At 41.0% G+C, this 12,010-nt stretch overlaps 1 protein-coding gene across 1 annotated transcript in view; it reads left to right on the top strand.

The window, feature by feature from the left end:
• The first annotated feature begins 673 nt into the window (after nucleotides 1-673).
• The window catches only part of SLC15A4 (solute carrier family 15 member 4), a 30,723-nt gene continuing 19,386 nt past the window's right edge, over nucleotides 674-12,010 (top strand). Inside the window, exons 1-4 of the mRNA XM_074886861.1 lie at nucleotides 674-1,319; nucleotides 9,508-9,803; nucleotides 10,650-10,818; nucleotides 11,847-11,924. Of these exons, the coding sequence (XP_074742962.1) occupies nucleotides 750-1,319; nucleotides 9,508-9,803; nucleotides 10,650-10,818; nucleotides 11,847-11,924 (1,113 nt within the window). The 5' untranslated portion in view covers nucleotides 674-749. The remainder of the gene's footprint in view (nucleotides 1,320-9,507; nucleotides 9,804-10,649; nucleotides 10,819-11,846; nucleotides 11,925-12,010) is intronic.

The raw sequence follows: 12,010 nt of genomic DNA on the forward strand, positions 1-12,010 counted from the left end.
CTCGCTTTTGCTTTTCCAACTGAGAAGCAAAGTAGGGCAACAAGCCGCATTTTAACTTGGCTGTCATTGTTATTGCTGGATAAACCTAAGGAGAAAATGAGGGCTCTCGTGGAAGCCAGCGCTGAATCTGTGTCGATAATAAAGTCACACAGCTCCAGTTAATGCCTAAAATGTAACTCCCAGCCTGAACCAACGCACGAAGTAACCATCAAATCCATTTTCCCTGCTTGCAGCCTCCCCCCCCCCCCGCCCTCTTTGCCCCGCCTGGCAGCCTAAAGAAAGCGGCGAGGCAAAACCTGAGGGGAGAAAGCTGCCACCTCCCTTCCCCGCTGAAGCTCCGCACACCCGGAGATGTAACCTGCGTCCGGCCCGGCTTAGCTCAGCCCCAACGCTGAGGAGATGCCCCGCGCCCTGCTCGGCCCGGCCGCCCAGGCCTGGACCCTCTCCGGGCCTGGACCCTCTCCGGGCCTGGACCCTCTCCCGCCCGGGCCCCCCCGCAGCTTCCGGTCCGCCATGTCCCACCCCCACTGGCCCCGCCCCGTCTCGCCTCAGACACCTCTTCCTGCAGCCCCGCCAGCCACGTGACGGTGCTGCCGGCGGAGCGATGGCGCCCTCAGCCAATGGAGGCGCGCCGTTCCCCGCGTGGGCGGGCCGCGCCGGGCTCCGCCGCGCGACCGCGGCGAAGTTTCCTCAGGGTGGGCCGGGAAGCGCGGCGGGGCCGCGGCGGGGTTGGGTCAGGCGGCAGCGACATGGAGGAGGCCGAACCGAGCGAGCGCAGCCCCTTGCTGAGCAGCGGGGAGCGCGGGCGGGCAGCGAGCGGCGCTTTCCACGGGCGGCGGTTGGCCTGCGCCGCCGTGCTGCTGGCCGAGCTGCTGGAGCGAGTGGCCTTCTACGGCATCACCTCCAACCTGGTGCTCTTCCTCAACGGGCCTCCCTACGGCTGGGAGGGTGCCCAGGCCAGCCAGGCCCTGCTGCTCTTCATGGGCATCACCTACCTGGTGTCGCCTTTCGGCGGCTGGTTGGCCGATGCCCTCCTGGGCAAGTTTGGCACCATCCTGCTCAGCATGGCGCTCTACCTGCTGGGCATGCTGGCCTTCCCTGTCATCGCCGCGCCGCACACCCGCCAGGGCCTCTGCGGGGACATCCCCTTGTTCCCCGTAGAGAACTGCTCCTCTCCGGCGGCCAACGCCACCATGGCGCCTTGCTCCCAGGTGGGAGCCACCCGCTACTGCGCCACCGCCACCTTCGTCGGACTGGTCCTCGTGGGGCTGGGCGTCGGGTCGGTCAAGGCCAACATCACCCCTTTTGGGGCGGACCAGGTCAAGTATTATTTGGCAGCTGTCGAATTGTTTGTGGGTGCTGATCTGAGCCAGGGGATGGCTGTCAGTAGTCAGTCAGTCAGTCATACAGGGGGCCTACCTTGGTGCGATGGACAGCGCACCTACTGATTTGCATCTCTGTGGGTGTTAAGTCTCAGAGGGAATCAGATCTTCCAGCTTTGTTCCCTGTGTAATGCAAGCTGTTAAGTTGTACCCTGTTAGATATAATTCTGATGTCTGTGTGGTGTCTGATCTCTTATGGCCCTTGGTTTCCTGGTATCCCTGCCTTATGTGTGGTACCTGATTCAGCTAAGCCATCACCATCTTGAGGTGTTGGGTTGAATACTTAATGGCCATTAAGTGGATTGTTAATTATCCTCTGTTGTGGAATTTGTACCCAGTTAATTTAACCTTAGAAAACTCATCAGGTGAAATATCTGATACACATTTTATTTTTCACAAGGATAGCATGGGCCTTCTAGGGCAGAGATCAGAGGCCTTTATAATCCTGTCGTAAATGAAGGATAGAGAACAAACAGGTTTTTGTGTTTTAGGTATTCCCTGTGTACTGCACTGTGCCCTTGAGTGATATTTTTGTGCAGGCTAACATTGCGCCAGATGACGGGTGGGAAAGTGTTCTGAACATGGTAAACGTATTACCTGTGCTGTTCTAATAAGGTCCTGACATGTCCTGTCAAATGACCTTACTCAGATCCACTTCAGTGATACCATTCATTGGATCATCACTGCAGAACCAAGTGGCTTTACAGAACATATTTGAGAGACAGCTAATAGTTCAGTATCAACTGGAATGAGCTGTTGCGTGTATTTTTTTTACAATCTTACGCTAAGGTAATATGCTGACTGTGGACATTGGAGTATAATTTCTGCTTTACATATTGAGAATTTCAGATGCTTAGATACAGAGTAGCTTTTCTAAACAAACTGTTCTTGATGTCAAAGCAAGGAAGATGCCTCTGATCCAGTTGCATGTCTGTTTACTGGCCCATTGAGTTCTGATTAGAGCAGGTTTCAGAAATGCCGTGAAATTCATTGTGAGAGGTAGGATCTACCACAATATCTTTGCCAAACATACCTCTGTTCTCTGTTCTGCAGTTTACATTTGTCATTCTTTGGCATTTCATATATTATAAATTCTGGAGTTCTGGGTGAAAGGCAGTAGATAAATGTAAAACATTATTATAGCATAGGATTGTGTGTCCCTTGCGTGTTGGTTCTGTTTAAGCCAGCATGAGCCTATCAAGTGAAATAGCTTTAATATGACTTTATCTTGTAAGGTGTTTTTCAAAACTGACTGCTTATCCCCAGAACACTTTATGAACGTTAAATATAAGAGATAAATAACGGCAGGAACAGAGCAAAAGAAGAACCATTGCCAATGGAAGTGTAGCTGTTGTAGCTGGATTTCTTAAAGGCTTTCCCCCCAGGATTTCACAAAAAGCAATTTTTGGCTAGGTTTGCAGATAATTCACAGTGATTTATGTAGGGTGAAGCAAAAGAAATACTCCTTTCTGGTTCATAATAATCAGTAGAGCTCTGCCGAGGACTGAATTTTCCCTGTTCTCTTTTTCTGGCTTACCTATTGTTAAATATATTACAGCACACCACTTAACCTTGTTGTGCGGTTTTGGGCCCTCTTGGGTGCCTTCTCCCTGCATAGAAATGTAGCAAACTGCTGGGTAGATGGATATGTATTGCTGGGAATAAAGTCTGTCTCCCAGAGTCACATTCTTGGGAGGCCAGAATACAATGCAAACATGTTTTGGCTGGGTGTGTGCTGATAAGATTTGTCCTCTTTCCCTTAAATACCAAACAAAGGAAAATATGAATTGTATAACATGTACTGCAGCTGACATGAACCACCTTTCAGATATTGTTAATTACATTTCATTGCAGATCTCTTAAAAATTACCATGTAAATTTTTCAATTTCAATGTATGATCTATAATTTGGGTGGAGAGCCCAAATACAATGAAGATTTTTTTTTATTTAGAAGAAAAGAATCACATTGTGGAAAATTAGAAACTAAATCCCAATACTTATTTTCCTCTGAAGTTAAAAAGATGTAGTTTCTTAATTTCTGTTAAATGGATGCTTTTAGAAGTGCTGTTACAAGCAACTAAGTAGACTTAGTGTTGAGTAACTTTTGCCCGTCAGCTTAGCAAAAAGAGTTACTGCAAACTAGGTATAGACCAGCTTTACTTAACTGTGTGTATAAATCAGAGCTGTTTTTCTAGAAGTTGCAGATTGATCCATCATACAGGTCTAAATCTGAACTGATGGTTCTCAGAATAGTGGTTATAATCATGTGATATGTATAACCTGGCACTTTCCAGTTCTCCTTTTAAGTGCGAGTGTTTTGCAGTCACTTCCTGTTCTATGTAGCAGTTGTGACTTTCTGTAGTTAGGAAACAATATGACTATCCCTCATTATTGTGAAAGCTGGTTTAGCTCCAACATTGAGGCCAACATTAGTAGTAGACTGCTGATCTAGTATCAGCTATAGTAATTGTTCTAATTATAGATGAATCTGGTTTGGGGTTATGGTGAGTAGAGGTGCTTGTTTTAACCTACACTGTATCTTATTTCTCAATTGCCATCATAGTAGTTAAATCTATCAGTCCATAACCTGCCAAAAATCTTCTAGCTTTGCTAAAACCATTGTTGTTACAATAGCATCACCAGAGGCAGGACACCACTGAAAATAGCTGATGTAAAGATGGCTTTAAAGTGTTTTTCAACCTTTATTTATTTGTAGAACTTAAGATTTTCCAGCCTCTGGGGAAGGATGGGGACCATGTATAAAGAACTGAAGGTCACTAACTGCAGGTTACGTTTTGTTGTTGTTGAACTTCTTAGGAGGCTCTGGATGTCTAAGACTGCAGATAATAGTTTGAAAACTGAAGTTGTGGCATTCACATGGGCAGTAGTAATTTGTTTCTGTTTCCGACAGAAACAGAATAGATATGACACTAGTGAGAGGAAGCAGACTTTAAATGTGGACTGGCCAAATTTTAGCATAAAAATTTGAAATTATGTGGCAGCTGACTAGTACTGTTACTGAGCTCTCTCCAGATGCTCTCAAAGAATAACTGGTGTCTGCAGTGATGGATTAGAAGGTCAGAATTTTGTAAGAGTAAACTTGACTGCAGAACACTGTTGTCATTGCTCTTTCTTTTGTAGGCTAAGGGCAAGGGCAAGCTTCTACATTTTCATCCTTGCTCTGTTGTGTGGCTGCTCACATAATTGGCTGGGATAAGTTTGGGGGTTTTTGTTACATTTGTCACTTGTGACTGTCAGTTGAATACAGGAACAAATGAAAACTGCTAATGTCAGTAACTTTTAAATAATCTTTGTCTTTTTATGTGAGTCAAATAGGAGGTCATAGCTTTGGATCTGTCATGATGTGAAGAGGGAGAGAGGGAAGATTATGACATACTGGATCTTTGAAATGTTGGGGTTTAGGAAATACTTGAGATCATTAGCAGGTGATGTCAGAAATCAGATGTCACAGCGGAATGGTAGGCACCAGATAGGCAGTAGCTGCAGCAAAAATGAGAAATCCTGTGGTTAACCATTTCTTCGGAACTGACCTAGGGGTAGAGAGCTGGGAAATTACTTTGTGACAAAGTAAAGAACCTAAATAAACATAGGAACTGTGGAGAAGCAATGATGCTTGTATAGATTCCTGTCTCTTTACAGAAACATCAGGAAAATCTAATAGAATCTTAATATTTGAGCTGTGTAATATTTTTGGTTTCAAGCTGTACAAGCTGCTTTAGTTAGTACTTGGATCATCTCATAAGAAAGCTGTTGGCATTGAAAAATCCAGGGGAGGGATAATTCAGCAAGTGATCATCTTTCTTCTAAGTCAGAACGAGGTCTAAGTATTAACCTCAGGGACAGCTGTGCTGTGGAAGTTGCTGTCGGTCAGATATTTGTAATGACTTTCCATCAGGTGTTGTAACTAAAGATCTAGTTAGTCTTTCTCTCTTTATTTTAGTGCATTTAAAATTTTGTTCTGATTTTAAGATGTTAAGCTTATATCCTAAATGAGTTTAGAGTAATGCAGTGCAGAGTTACACAGCTGATGTCTCCTCTGCTGAAAGCGGCTCTAAATAACCTAATGATTACACAGTTCCCATAACATAGTGTTCCAGGCACCCAGCATTCTTTATCACGATAACTGTGGTCATAATTGCATCTCATCTGACCATAATCAATCTGATAAGTGTTTTGTATTAGAAATTCTGATTTCAAGAACTATTCCTTTACTATTTTGAAATCCAGTGCTTTGTAGGTCCCAGTTGTAAAACTCAGAAGGTCACTGTGCTTTTCTTTCTGCATTTGAATTAACTATATGTAAAGGATAGTTATCAGATATATCAAGAAAAACACCTTTTGAACTGTAGAAAAATCAAGTGTTAGGTTAGATTTTCTTTTTCAAAAGTTATGTTGATATCTTGAAAGTAGGAAGATTACTTTATTTCCTCTTTAGAGGCCCACCTGAATGCAGGCAGCATTGACTTGTGGCCAATGACCGACAAAGCAGCTGTGGCCGGAATGCTTAGAATTGCTCATTTCCTTCATTTCTTTGTGGGTGGGGGTTTTTTGGTGGGGTGTTTTTGTTTAGTTCTTGGGGAGTGGTGGGAGGGTTTGGGGTTTTTTAAATTAAAATTTGCCCTATGGTTTAAAAGAGGAAAATTTAGGGCAGTTGGGATGCTCCTTGTACAGTAGGTCATTCTATATTTTTATTGAAGCAGAAGCACTACTGGATTGTTCCTTAGTGTTCCTGGAGATTGATGGGCTATCCCATGTAGTTGGGAGAAAAGCTGTGTAAGGTTTGAAGAATGCAGAGTAGTGAACTGGAGACTCAGGACTGGATGTTACACAGTGGGAGTTGATCTGTATAAGTGACAGCTGTCCAACACAGGTAGATTCTGTGGAAAATGTCTGAATCTGAGCTCACTTGCAAAAAACGTGTTACCTAGAGCAAATAGATTGTGTGTATTAGATACTGGCTAATGATTATTCAAGTCAGGACATCTTTGAAACAGTTTTACTACAGTGTTTTTGCTCAGTGATGGGAAGCCTTGCACTCTAACCATGGCATTTTGCTGATATTGTTTGCTTTTTCCTGTTGTAAGTAAAACGTGATAAATCCAAGAAGGTGACCTTTTTCATACCTTTTAGGCACTACTACTGTTTTTAAGCTGTTTTGTTGTGATGGGGACAAAATCTTTTAAATGTACCTATTTTGACTTTCAGTGCAGGGATGTGGACCCCTTAGCTCACGGGACAGATTCAATACAGGACCCACGTGGTATTTGTGCCATTTATGTGCATCATCTCCCTGCTGCAGTTGCTGGTAGGATGTTAAGAATACAATGAAGCCGGTGGTGCCAGTACTACAAGGAGAGTGCTGCTGTGCTTGAGCACAGATGAAATTGAGCAGCGGAAGTGATAGATTTTTCTTTCTGCTTGGGTGATTGAAAATAATGCAAGCATAAGGGGGGAAACAAGAATTCCTGCAGTTTTGTGAAAAATACTTGTCCCTGATAAAAATAAAATAATAAAATTCTAACATGGTTTTCTCCTTCTTGATCCCTTATTAAAATGTAGCGTCTACTTATGAAGAGAATAAACCAATCTCTTTTGTGCTGTCACACAGCTCAAATAATAGCCAGCAGGGGGAAACTGAGTAGCTGGCTGTAAATGTAATATAGCTAATATTTTGGGCAACCAGTGTGATGTTTGAAAGGAACTACAAGGATTGCCTTTTAACTACCGTGTTTTCTGGTTTGGGTAAGACATCTTCATGGTTCTTCCAGTTTGACAAGATATCCACCAGCTAGTTCAGTGTGATTTTTATTAAGTTCTTAATGTTTGTCAGTAAAATGCCATAGTGGCATTTCAGACATGGCTGTGATGTGATTTTTAGTGTGTTTTTCTGCTTCCTCATACTTTGATGAGGAAGTGGAAAATGGATTCTTTTCATTGTAAGTCTGTGGTATGTCTGTCCCTTGAGCACTACACTCCTTTTTGGTCACTCTGTTTCAAAAAGGATACAGGAGATGGAGTGGGAAGGGCCACAGACACAGTCAGTAGTTCCCATGCAAGGAATCGTGAAACAGTCTACAACTTCCTATCTCTGAAAAGGCAGCTAGAGGGAAGATGTGGCAGCGGTTTGTAGAAATAATGGTCAAGGGGAGAGAGGCAGAAGTGGACCAGGAATGCAATAAAGCTCCGCTGTGTTCTGTTGTTTCCTGGAACTAGGTAAAACGAGTGAGGTTGGTACAGGGCAGGTTCAAAACAGACAAATGGAGGTGGTTCTTCCCACTGTGTAATTAGCTGGGGAGCTCTTTGCCACAGCCTATTATGGATTCTAAAAGCTGACCTGGGTTCAGAGGCAGGCTGGGCAAGTTCATGGAGGCAAGATCTGCTGCATTTATTAAATAGATAGAAGCCATCCTTGTTTCAGGAAGTTTCTCAGAGCTAATGGTTTGAGGCTGGGATAATACTTGGTAGGAGCATCATGTTGTACTTGCCCTGTTCTTACCTGTATCAAAGTTTGCTTTCATCTCCCAGCTTTTCTTTGCATAGACATACGCAAGGTCATTTGTAAGAGGGAGGATGGGAAGTCATCTTCCTTGCAGAAATTATAAGAGAACTGAGACTTTATGATGAAGAAATGGAAACTTCATAAAATAGATTGCTAACTCTTTGCATAAGTTGGAGCACTGTGTTTATGATGTAATTGTTTGCTAATATCCTGTTGCCATTTGGGGTTTAGAAGGAGTTCCTAGCTTGATACACTACTGCAGGTGATGACCATTAAAATTAGGAAATGAGTATCAAGTTGAAATTGGAGAGAATTTCTTGGGTATAGGCTCCAAGATTGTGTTTGATATGCTAACAGACCTACCTGAATGCCTAATAATGCTATTAACTATGCATAGGAATAGATGCCTTCATATTTCTCGTTAGGCATGGTTAAATGATACACATGGGTTTGTGCACCACTGAGGAACTTGAAGCTTTAAATCTGAACTGACAACATTAAAAACTTATTTCAAGACATAGCTTGCTTTTCATATTGCCAACTAAACACGGATCTTTGGAAGATCTGGCAAATGAGGAAGGAAAACTTGCAATTAGAAATCAAGAACAACTGACTCAGCAAGACTGGTGCATGGCACTGACTTGATAGTCACTGTTAATGGCCTTTCAGTCATAGAACAGTGACAAATAGGGTATTATGAATTCTTCTACAGACTAGTTGATCTTTTTAATGTATTTCAAATTTTAACTTGCATAATTTCTCTTACATCACATCTTATGAGTGATGCTGGGTTCCTGTGACATAATTACAAAACATGGGTGACTTATGATAGGCGATACAGAATAAAGAGTGATGGTGAAAACTGTACAGGATAATTCTGTAAACCAGGGATGTCTTTACTTTCACTGGAGAGACACTGAGAGCTTCAAGCAGAAAAACAGCTATGAACAGTGCTAGCTTAATAGAGGGATAAATGTTTACTGGGGCCATGTCACACCTCAGGCAACCCAAATTTAATTTTTTTTTTTTAAAGGTCAGAATAGCAAGTCTTCAGTTTATGTTCTGATGAGACGCATTAGGACTGTGTTAAAATTTAAATTTGTGCTTTAATTACCAAGTAGTCATTTGAGGCTTAGAAAATGGAGTATGGTTAACTGTTATGTGTATACAGTTGGAAGAAGCAATTGTTGCAATAATACTAGTATATGAATTTTTAGCTAGCTTAACTTTTTTTTCACTAAAAAAATAGTTATTCCAACTTCTGTGGATTATGGGACATTAATCGGAGTGAGCTTTGTCTAGAGAAATGACCAAATGCGAGACAGTGCAGTAGAAATAATAATGGCCTCTATGGGGAAGCTACATAGTTTAGTATTGTATGGCATTTCTATCCCTATGCTGAACTTCTCGAAGGTCACTGATGTAATGGGGTAGCTCAGTAAGGTGTCATTTCATCAAATACCATGCTAAGCCCAGAACACTTAAATCATTTCAGTATGATGCTAAATTAAACCTAAACTCTTCAGTGCATTGAACTTGATTGAATTCTAATAAACAGCTTCATTTTCTTCAGAAATTGAATGACTTGTTTTTAATCTTTTCCAGGTCAAAGATCGGGGTCCAGAAGCCACAAGAAGATTTTTTAATTGGTTTTATTGGAGCATTAATTTGGGAGCTATTCTCTCTCTGGGAGGCATTGCATACATTCAACAGAATGTGAGCTTTGTTATTGGATATAGTATCCCAACAGTTTGCATTGGGATTTCATTCATGGTTTTCTTATGTGGTCAGAGTTTCTTCATCACAAAACCACCTGATGGTAGTGCCTTCACAGACATGTTTAAAATTCTCGCATATTCTTGTTGCTCAAGAAAGAGACATGTGGAACACTCAACTAATAGGTTTGTAATGAGCTCTTTTGTAGTCTGAATTCAGTGAATCAGCCTAAGAGTTGGAAGTAGTTAGTTAAAACTAGCCGGCATAAGTCACACTAGAGAATACACTGAAATATGTAGTTTTGCTTTGAGAACTGGAACTGGAAAATTGGAGTCCTGGAGATATTTTCTGGGAGTTGAGGGATGAGAGAGGCGCATTTTGAGATCACTGGATCTCCATGCTGCGAGAACAAGTTTGCTGTTTTTAATTGAATGCTGTCTTGCCAGTTCAGATTCTGAAAGTGTAATGTAACCTAAGTATGCTGCTTTTAAGCATTAGTTAACTTTCTTCTCTGCTTAGATGTGCTTATGGGTTGCTTTCTGATTTGAAAAACACAGTCATCTGCATTTAATGTTGTAAGTGGCTTGATGGGCAGCCAAAATGTTTACTGGCTTTTTGCTTTCCAGATGGTTACTCCACTCTTAAGAGATGCCCATGGAATATTGGTGGCTGAATTTAGTTACTGATGATAAGAGATGTCAGGTGCCTCCTCTGCAATGGGCTTTCATGTATTCAGATTGGAAGACAGTTCAAAGAATTAGAATAACCTGTATTTTGTGATGCTGTTTCTTAAGTTTTGTGTATTGCAGTGCCAGTTATTTATCCATGGTGGAAGGAGGATGGGAAATAAGGAAACCTTTATGATGGAAATTTTCAGCTTGTGCTTTCACCTGCTGATGGTCCATTCTGGCCTAGTTGTTTTGCTGTAATTTTGGAAATGCATGAGCTTTTTATAATGAAGTGTCACAAGATTGCAAGTTATGTCATTTTTTGCTGTTGCTTAACTAAATGTTTCAAATTCTTTTCAAAAGCGAAGGCCAAGGAGTACTTCAGCAACCTCGCAAGCAAAGCCTCTTTGAAATGGCCAAGCTGTCTCGTGGGGGCCCATTCAGAGAAGATAAAGTAGAAGATGTGAAAGCTCTCGTCAAAATTATCCCTGTCTTTTTGGCTTTAATACCTTACTGGACAGTGTATTTTCAAGTGAGTAGTTACAAATGGTTACATTTTTATTTTACATGTCTAAAAACCATAATTTTTAATTTAAGGGCAATAAGTTCCTCTTCTCCCAGTTGCATTTGAAAGGTCTCGGGGCACTAGCATTAAGTTGCAGTTCTGAGTCTGTGTTATAAATCTAACTCCTGTCTGAAAAGTACCCCCCAGAGCAGTTACCTGGAGGAAACACACAAAACGTTTTGAGGGGAAACTGTTTTACTTACAGTTAGTGTTCTATAGCTGTGATTCTAAAGAAGACAGATATTGAAGAGGACTTTTCAGAACGCTGTTATTGACAGTTTGACTTGTTTAATACCCATGTATTCAGTAATGTTAACTGTAACTGCTTGTCTTTCACACACCTGGGATTGCATCTCAGGAATCATTTTAATAATATTATGTTAGCAAAAATCATGCTGCGTGATGGTAGCTTCTTCTGAATTTTTTTATTTGATAGATAAAATTGTTGTGGAAAGCTGTATTAGTTTACCAGTATGAAAAAGTATCTAATTTCATATTTTTCTGGGGGCTCTTTCATAAATATGAAACTTACCCTGAAGTTGAGAGATCAAAAATGGCTACTAAGAATACTCTCAAATAATATTTTGGCTTAATAATAAAAAAGAAAAGAAAATAATTTAAAATGATAGCTAAAACTAACAGTTGTACAGATTAACATGCTTTAATTATTGTGCTCTCAGTAAGAAGTCTAGATTTCATTTTAATTAATTCCTTTCTAGTTCTTCTGTCTTAGTGAGATGAATTAGGATAGCAAATATGTTTTGGGGGAAAAACAAGTAGAAATCGTTTTTAAAGTCATGTGAATGATTCTTTGTGATTTTAGTAAAAATAAATGTAAGAGTTAAAAAAATCTTGCAATGTTCTAACAGTAATTCTTTTTGTTTTGTTATATTAGCACTTCTGGTATAATCTTTGTTAATTATTATAAATATAAAAATATCTTGCTCTCACTACTCTTTGTCCAAGTAATCTCAACTCATCTTTCCTAATGCTAGATGCAGACAACATATGTATTGCAAAGTCTTCATCTGAAAATTCCTGAAATATCAAATGACACCAACTCTATTCATACGGTAAGCAGGGCAAAACAAGTGAAAAATATGTTTTCTTCAGTTGAAATGCAAACCAGGTAAGTATTGTACAAAAATTCCATGAAGTT

The sequence above is a fragment of the Strix uralensis genome, chromosome 17 (assembly GCF_047716275.1).
Source record: "Strix uralensis isolate ZFMK-TIS-50842 chromosome 17, bStrUra1, whole genome shotgun sequence".
Classification (NCBI taxonomy): domain Eukaryota; kingdom Metazoa; phylum Chordata; class Aves; order Strigiformes; family Strigidae; genus Strix; species Strix uralensis.